General features: G+C 38.9%; 1 protein-coding gene across 1 annotated transcript; it reads left to right on the top strand.

The window, feature by feature from the left end:
* The first annotated feature begins 1,769 nt into the window (after positions 1–1,769).
* On the top strand, positions 1,770–5,617 carry LOC104077934 (four and a half LIM domains protein 5-like). Its single transcript, XM_009579358.1, has 3 exons — positions 1,770–1,936; positions 4,042–4,228; positions 5,381–5,617. Exons 1-3 carry the CDS (start codon positions 1,778–1,780, stop codon positions 5,530–5,532), a joined length of 498 nt encoding a protein of 165 aa, XP_009577653.1. The 5' UTR covers positions 1,770–1,777; the 3' UTR covers positions 5,533–5,617.
* Positions 5,618–9,417: the final 3,800 nt, after the last annotated feature.

Consider the following 9,417-nt stretch of genomic DNA (forward strand, 5'->3'; position numbering starts at 1 on the left):
GCTCTCGGTCGGCTCCTCATCCATCTCCACGCTAAGCTCCATGCACTCCAGCTGGTCATTGACATAGAGGGTGACACCCCCTCCTCGTCTCCTCTGCCTGTCCTTCCTAAAGAGCCTGTATCCTTCCATTCCAACACTCCAGTCATAGGAACCATCCCACCACGTCTCTGTGATGCCAATAAGATCACAGCCCTGCAGGTGTGCGCATGTCTCTAACTCGTCTTGTTTATTCCCCATGCTATGTGCGTTTGCATAGAGGCATTTAAGTTGGGCCCCCGATTAAGCTGACTTACTGCCTTGATTGGCTGGAATTCCTTTGTGCTGCTCTTCAGGTGCTCTCCTGCTGACCTGTGATCCTTCTCAATAGTAGCATTGATGCAACCATGTACTTTTACAGTTTATTTCCTTTTCATTACAGGTAAAGCTGTATTAGTGGAAATAAGTGTGGTAGCAATATAGTTGTGTTCAGTTTAAGAATGGTATACTGTTTAGATTTGGCATAGTTTTAAAATGTTGTCTAATAGGTACACCTTACCAGATGTGATGAGAATAGCACCAGAACATAGTGGGGTTTACATTATTATCCTCTGATGTATATCCATCTTGCAGATTTTGTCCCAGAATCTGGGAGACTAAATCCTTGCAGCAAGTGCCAAGGGTAGGAGTAACAGTGCAAATAGAGAACTGAAGTGGCATGGGGATGCCAACCAGTTTCTAAATCATTGACTTCTTTGTTATCAGCTTGCTAGCTCTGTGTTGAAAAGACCCAGTAGGCAAAGACAGTGAAGTCAGTCTTCTGATCACTGGGAGGAAGCTGCAAAATTTTTATGTTGAAACACAACCAGTAGTTTCTCTCTCCACTAGCCCCACAGTCCAGGAAACAGGTATTGTGGGATTAATCAGTTTTATCAGCAATTTTCTTTGTGTGGAAAGGATGGTAAAGCACCTGGCACCTCTCTTTGCAGTCTGATGCTACCAGCAGGGGAGGAAGTTATGGTGGAGAGCCACTGGAAAAATCATTCTTCTCAGATATATATGGGCGTATCTTAGACTTACACACGTACATTAAGGTGTACAGGGCACCTGTACACAGAGCTAAGAGCTCTGAAACTCCTCTGTCAGACATTTAACTGAGTGGTTTTCTTTTGGGATTGCATCTGTCCTTGGGCTGCATTAAAAGCATCTAGTTAAACATGATAAAAAGAACTGCTGACCTAGGATGGAAATGATGAGCTATAAGAAGAGGCAGCGTAGTGTGTTTTATCACAGAAAAGGTATTTACTTTAAAAAAACATTGCCAGCTTAAGCTGAATAAGATAAATAATGCATTTATAGTGAAGGAGACTTAGTTTAATGAAGACAAAAGACAGGACATTAATAGATGTGCTAAACATCCAACAAATTAATCTTTAATTTATAAAAGTGCTGTGTACCTGAACATCATCACTGAGTTGGGTGGCCTGAGAGAAACTCTGAGTAACTAAAGCATATCACAGAGAAGTAACCCTAAAAGGTTCATGTAAGGACAGGCTCTGAAAATCACAGCTTAGGCAATTTAGCCCATCTTCTGCCAGGTGATCATATGGCGCTGAATGTGTTCTTGAAATTTCAAGTACATACTTAGAAACCCTATTAAATTGAGGATAAGTGCTTTCTTGGGTAATACAATACTGAGATAGAAAATTATAAACAAGAGTCTTCCCGACATTTAAAACTTATGTTACAAGGCTATATCTGGGGGAATTGTTCACTTTGGGTTTTTGCAGGTTCCCGTAAAATGGAATTTAAGGGAAGTTCCTGGCATGAATCCTGTTTCGTTTGCCAGTATTGCCGGCAGCCTTTGGGAACAAAACCATTGATCACTAAAGACAATGAAAATTACTGCGTGCCCTGTTTCGAGAAGCAATTTGCTCACCATTGCTACTCTTGCAAAAAGGTAATTAAACGTACAATGGAAAAATTGCCCTAATGAGGTAATATTGCTCGTGGGGGAAGGGGCTGGATTATATAAAATGTCCGGTGAACTAAGAGTAAGAGCATTGGTATTGGCATTGCATGCCGAAAGCTAAATGCAACAGTGTCTGCTGTGCCCTTCTAATTAACATTAACATAAGCCTTATTATATTTGAAATAAATTTATTGAAACATTTGGGGGTTCTTTTGTTTGCACTTTTTAACAAAGGTTGAAATTTCACTGAAAATTATGTAAAACCCTTCTTTCCTGGTAATATCTGATTTTGCCTTCATAAACATGCTTCCCTTTCCAACATTTTTCAGATATATTTATATGCATAATAAGCCACCTAAGCTGAGCAAAGCATTCACAGTCTTGCCTCGTTTTCTCTTGAAATGTATCAGGCAATAATCAGATTAAGTAATATTCAGTTGTGATAATACTAGTCAAGAGTCCTACTGTTTCAATACATGATGCTTCCCCTATGGGTACCAGAAAGCTTGATTTCAAATGAGAGGGGTTTTTTCCCCAAATAAAAATAAATCAATTCATCCCTCCCTCAGTTTCTCATATTTTAAAATTGTTTCCGACTGATGAAAATACTAACAGTATCACACTATTCTCTAGGGAAAGGTTCTAAGCTACTTTTTATGGCAAAATTTAACTTACTCTTTAGTACCTGTATCACTCTGGAAGAAAAAATATTTTTTTTCACTTCATCAGGTAACTTATAATTTCGGAAGTTATTTAATATTTATCTGTAAACCTCTACCTCTAACAAAAGCTTTTAATTTAATAAAAATCTGTTGCCTGTTTTTTTCTTTAGTAGTTAAACTTTAGAAAGTGCTTCTATATATTCCCGTGTGTCTACATCTAGTCTTTAATTTGCATTAAATGATCACATGTCAAATATAGTAATTCTGCTCTATGTTTATTAGAGGCATTGAGGTTGGCAACTCCTATGTGAAATAATCAAGATTTGCTTCTTAAAAATTCTAGGAATGCAAAGAGTCCCCCTACATAATAGCTAAAACAATTTTACTACTTAAACTCTCATCAGTTCCCATAAATAAGAATTGAGCCCAAAGAGATTAAATTGCCAAACTGGAGTCTTGAATTTTGTGCCAGAGACTTTTAATGGAAAAGCAAATGAGAGTTAGAAGTAGCCCAATACTGGAATGCTAAGGGGATCGGGAACTATTTAAATTTTTTTATTGCCTGACATCACCCAGTATTATTCTTTATTTCCCTGAAACTGTACTCCCCAGGGAAATTTGATGGTGCCAGTATTTCTACTTCATTAAGTTTCTCCAACTTTTTCTCCTCATGTTCCAACTATATTCATTCATTCATTTTTTCCTTCATTCATTCATTCACTGTTGTACATGTGACCTGACAGTAGAAACACTATTTTACAGCTCGTCTTTATCTCTACAGAAATTTCTCTATACAGCCTCTCACAACTTCTGTGAAACCAGCTCTTTACCGCACATATGGAAGCCCTAGAGCAACTGGATATTTCCCTCTTCAGAAATAAGCAGTAGAGATCTGTGAGTGAGTTGCAGGGAACGAGACGTTTGATGACACTGATAAACACCATTTTTTTCTTCTTTTAGCAGTGATCATCTCCTTTCTGTCTCACTTCTGCTTCTTTACTGTCTCTTTCTTTCTACTTAAAATACTGTTTCAGTTGTGAGACAGCAAAATGCCAGTTCCAGTTGGAGATTAGTCACAACCTCAGCATTGGTTCTTTCATTCCCTGTCCATCACTGAGAATTGCTCTTCTGAGAGCATGCCTTTATCCGCATGTGTAACAGAAAAATTTCATAACAAGCTAACCTGTTTATTACAAACCCTGAGGTTATCCTATGGTAGAAAACAGAGAATAACAAACCAGTGGCATGTTCAGCTCAACTGCAGTTAGTCAAGTTGATATTCCAGATAAAAAACTGTTGACGTGACTGCACTTTCTTCTCTTGTGCATATGGGAAGAGCGAAAACAAGTGGAAGGACTTACAAAGGACTGGATAATCCTTCAAGATTCACACATTTGTTTCATTGCTCTGTCCTTTTTGTCAATACGTTAGGTAATAACTTCTGGGGGAGTGACCTACCATGATCAGCCTTGGCATAAAGAATGCTTTGTGTGTGCTGGGTGTAAAACCCAGCTGTCTGGACAAAGGTTTATTTCCAAGGATGAATATCCATACTGTGTAGACTGTTTCAGCAAATTGTATGCTAAGAAGTGTGCTGCTTGCAAGAAACCTATTACAGGTGAGTCTCATCTTCTAGAAGGGTCTAGACACCAATGAACCACCAGGCTTCTCTCAAATCAGACTTGACTTTAGAAAACAGCATTAAAAACAGTCCCGTCTTAATGAAAGACCGAGGGAGTTAACTACTAGAGAGACCTTCTCTCCATCACATGTAATGTGTCTTGCTAGGACATACAGATCACACATGTTCCCTGACTGCTGAGGAGCTGTTTTATGTGCCGAAAGGAGTTCCTGCATTGTTTGATTTAGTGCTTTCTGCACTAAAATTCATCTCTAAGAATATATGAAAAGGCACTTTTTGGCTCTTCCCAGTGCAGACAAGTCCCTCGTGTCTGTAATTTCTTCAGCTTTGTTTTAAATATGATCAAATTGGACACGAATTAACTGCCTGCTGGTTAGACACACCTATCAAATTAGAAAGCTTGCCAAATGCAACAAAGCTCTATTGCATGCATCCTTGTGTACTTAGATGATTTATAATTAGGCATATAGGTCACTATATGAGAGCATTTTCTGGTGTTCTGCATTGTAATTCTATTATGTGTGGACTTATCTGTTGAAGAGTACTGATTGTTACTGGTACATGCTGCATATGTAAGTGGACAAATAAAATGATGAATACCCAATCAAATGGGCATGATTTTGAAAAAAAAAAAAAAAAAGCCCCAAACCACCAAAAAAACCCAAAAAACACCAATGTTTTATTTCAGATACTCATGCTAGGAACTCCGTGATCTGGTGATTTCCGAAAGACTCGATCTTGAAGAAAATTAGGTGGAAATAATTAAATTTCACTCAGTGTTGTATAGAAACTATATGTATCAACGCATTGCAAATAATTTTCGTGAGAGTTTGTTGGGAAGATCAGCAAACCTGAATGGACATTCTGATAAACTCATTCTGTTCAGATTTCATAATGGGATAAGAAAACAAGCAAGTGACTTGTGGCTTGCTTAAAATATTTCTCACTGTATTTAAAGTTTTTTCCAATTCAGCCAACAAAGGATATTTCAGACTATGGATTTTTGTTCATTTGTTTGTTTGCTATAGGAATGACAACCTGATCACAAATCAGAAAACAATCTGTTGCACTTCTGAACCATGTCCAGAAATACTGGATTCACATCTTCTTTCTCATAATCTCTTTCAGCTCTCGGAGGTGCTAAATTTATCTCATTTGAAGAGCGCCAGTGGCATGGGGAATGCTTTAACTGCGCAAAATGCTCTGTCTCGCTGGTGGGCCAAGGATTCCTCACTCAGCAGGATGATGTCCTTTGTCATGAATGTGGCTCTGCTTCATAGTTCTGTGGAGAGCTGTACAGCTGCATTATTCTCGCTCTGTAACCATGTACTTCATTACTCTGCAGTGAGAAAATCATCTAAAAGGTATAACAGTTGTTTAGTCATTCAGGTAACGTTCCAACTGCAGTTTAATTCTATCATAGTTCTCGTATGTAAAAAATTTAAACAGACCCATACTAGCTAAGAAAATAATGCAGAAAAGATTCGTATATATTTTAAATATAACTACAGTATGTTTCTCCTTGTAACACACTGCACTCTGCTGTTAGAAGCTTAAAAATTTAAATTTCATCTTCCATGAACTATATGACTAATGATGAGGCATTAGCACTGCTTCACAGATGCAGACCTTGGTGTGGAAAGCTGGGCACATACATTTTTCTATTGGATCATAACATTGATGAGAACAACTTGTAGATATCAACTTCCTCCATACTGTGGGCAAAAAAGCTGCTGACAAAGCAGTCAGAAAGTCGAGAAGGGGATACTTTTACACAGAGGGCCACTGAGTCAGAGAAGCCCATTCCAGGGCCAGATAAAGGGAAAAAAGGTCATTTTCCTCTCTTTACTGAGATTGCTCCTCAGAAATGTGGTCTTCAGTCATCAGAAAAACTGAGTGACAGGTCCTTTCCCAAAATTAGTTAACTGTACTTAATTTTTCAAGCATAACTGTTTTAGAACATAAATAAACCCATATTTTGAGCTACTGTTACAGTAAGGATTGCCCAAGATTGGATAGTGCTGATGTACACTTTCCCATAACTAATATACCTTAAGACTCTGTCTCCATTGTCTTCACTAGATCTTCAAATACATGCATAAAATATATTTTTTTATTAGTAGAGACAAGACCCAACTCATACTTGTCCCTTTAACCTTGTACTTTCCTCCCCTCAGAGCCCATTTGCCAGCAATCAAAGCACTGTTAATGGCCTTACCATTTCCACCCTGCTAGGTCATTGATCCACAGTCTACCCCGTTTCTTGTAAATGCGTGCTTGTCTATAGCAAGCTATAAGCTCTTCAGAACCAATACTCAATTCATTTTGCTATATGCCATATGCATTTGCTAATATTATGTCAAGAATTGGTAATGTCATTGCAAGCTAGGCAGTCCTCACATGTAGTACAAAGTATTAGTTTCTATGTAGCTGGCTTTGAGAAGGTTATATCTGCTTGCTGAGCTTCAGCACTCAACTGTCTATTATTAAAGGTCATCTAGAGCTGAGTTAAAAGCATTTTTCTTCTCACTTCTTCCATTCTGTATGTTACAATGGCCTGATTCATGTTACAGTGTCTGTACCAGGCTGTTGTGAGTGGTGCAGTGATATTAAGGATGGCAGATTCTGCACCGCTCAGCACCATTTTAGTCCTCATCTCGCACATCTTTGAGTTGTACATTCTCCTTTAGACTCTTAAGTGCATAGAGTTATTTGGCTGACTTGAGTGGGCTTTATTCATACTGAAGCCAACCATTACTTCAGGTAGAAAAATGAAAAAAAGAGAAAAGAAAAAAAAGAATATGTGTGCATAGCTAAGCCAAAGCTGAACTGCAGTGGCATAAAATTAATATGGATAATGACTGACCAACAAGTACATAGCGGTCTGTTTTCCAGTCAATAAAATATTGATCTTTTGCTCTACGTGGTGTTTTGGTTTTTTCTTTCTTCTTTCATAGCAGCTTTTATTGCAATCTGGAGTTTGATTAGTTTATGCCTTTTCATTTTATCCCAGCTGCCTCCTTTTCTATTTTCACATTTCACATGGTTGATACAGGTTCTTGGTAAGTCTTGGATTCCCATAAATAGAAATATGTTTCATTGCCTTAAATACACACACACACACACACACACACATAGTGGTTCACAGTTATGTATGATGTTCTAAAAATGTGCACAGAGTTATCAGAAATTAGCCCATTAGTAAATGTTAATTGTCTTAACTTTTTAAGTGAAAATGATGAATCACCAGATGCAAGCTTGTCTGTGGGGTGTACCTTTTGTCTGTGTTGTGTGAAATAACATTCAGCACATTGCAAGAATGTGGTTTGGGCCCTTTATTCAGTCTTGTCTGAACAATCTTCCAGCTTAATTACAAACTGACGCAAGAATTACCAGGCAGAGTCCTAAGACATGACAGAGTCACAGGTCAGACACACCGATCATGATAATCCCAATCTTCAAGCCTTAACATTTAGGAAAATGAAATTCTTCTCTGACTCATCAACTAATTATATTTTTAGAAATACCAACTGAATTATTTATTTCTCTTGCAGTAAATACACTACAGTCAAATCTGAAACTGAACATTTTCACTTCAGAATAATAACAAGAAATAAATGTGACTGCTATAAATAGTTTGAATAAAAATTATGCTGGATATCAGATTGATATTTCCTAGTCTCAGTCACCAGCTACCGACGTATAAACATAAATATGGTAATACTCTGCACAATTTGGGTCAGCTATGCTCATGTAGATGAAAGCTCACTTGAATAGGTGCAGAGAAGGGCTGCAAGAAGGAACAGTGTGTCTCTCCGGAGGACTGTAGATCATGGAGGGGATTAGGCAGCTGCTATAAGCCAAGAGATTACATTTGGCTCAAGAACAAAGGCAAGTAAACTCCTCAGGACTGGAAATTGAAAATTAGAAGGCTGCTGCCGCTGCTGAGCAGTGATGCTCCAGGACAGCCTCTTTCCAGAACCAAGAGGGGAACAGCTATGCGGTCAGTTTCAAAGTGATGCTTGATCAGTGTGTTAAATGGCATATGTAACATGATTGCCTGGCACAGCAAAGCACTGGGCAAAATTAACCAGATGGTCAGCTTCAGTTGCTAACATTTGATTTACTGCAGGATGGTCAGGTTACAGACTCCAGTGCAATTCAATTTTCTTTAATAAACTTCAGAGGATGGAAGTTTGAGAGATTTATTTTTAAGTCAATCTTTTTTAATGTCATGTGCTTTTCTTTAACATTGTACTGTTTTATTTTAAAATATATCTTCCCTGTGTATTAGCTGCCCAGCTCTAAGGTAATCATATTGCTTTTGTTATGGTCAAGCTCAATTACCCTAAGGTGCAGTGACTTCTCTAATGCCCTGATCACATCTCCACTGTACCCATAGTTATCCCAGGGGACTGGGAGGGAGGCTGCCATTTGGGACTAACTTCTGAAGAGTTAAGTAGGTGCCCTATTACGTCCCTCAATGCTTAAGGCTAAAGTTTAAGTTCTTCAACCACTGGCTAATTGCCAGAGAACTCCTGGAGGTAACATGCCTAAAATACGAAGAACAAGCCCTGCCATATTGGTACCAAGTGACCCTTCTCTACCCATATTTCACATTTTTCACTCTCAGACAAGTTCATATAGTGAGAGCAAGATATCAGCCTTTTCCTGGACTTTTAAAATCCAGGCAGGTTTCCAGTAGATATTGTAACAGGCAACACACAGCAGTAGTAACTCAGAAACCCAGGATTTCACAGGTGGAGGCGTATGCTCCAGACTCATGACTTAGGTCTAGGATGAAACCCAGACATCCTCCATTCTCCCTCCTTGTTCCCTGGTTTTCTGGAAAGAAAATCTGCGAGCCCAGGCTGGGGAAGGGCTAGGGCATAGTGTGGCCATATCCGTGAAGTGGGTGCTGCATCACAGTGTAGTTTTTCTGCAGTAACTCAGCACATGCAAGTCTAACTGGTTCTTGTACTCTACTAGTGTGTCGTCCCAGGCTTTCCTCATGGTAAGAGTGGCTCAGTGCAACCACGGGAGCATTAAGAAGGGAATGGTAAGGTTTTGCAAGGCCTTCTGGACCTGTGGTTTCAAACACTTCACAGGCCCCATCACGAGAGGTGAGGTACCTGTTTATAGCCCACTGAATTGACCAGCAATTT

The sequence above is a fragment of the Fulmarus glacialis genome, unplaced genomic scaffold (genome assembly GCF_000690835.1).
Source record: "Fulmarus glacialis isolate BGI_N327 unplaced genomic scaffold, ASM69083v1 scaffold22296, whole genome shotgun sequence".
In the NCBI taxonomy this organism is placed as follows: Eukaryota; Metazoa; Chordata; class Aves; order Procellariiformes; family Procellariidae; genus Fulmarus; species Fulmarus glacialis.

Coding starts and splice junctions, on each gene's coding strand:
- LOC104077934 (XM_009579358.1), top strand. CDS start 1,778: ATGGAATTTAAGGGAAGTTCCTGGCATGAATCCTGTTTCGTTTGCCAG. Junction 1,937..4,041: donor ATTGCTACTCTTGCAAAAAG/GTAATTAAACGT, acceptor TCAATACGTTAG/GTAATAACTTCTGGGGGAGT. Junction 4,229..5,380: donor TTGCAAGAAACCTATTACAG/GTGAGTCTCATC, acceptor AATCTCTTTCAG/CTCTCGGAGGTGCTAAATTT.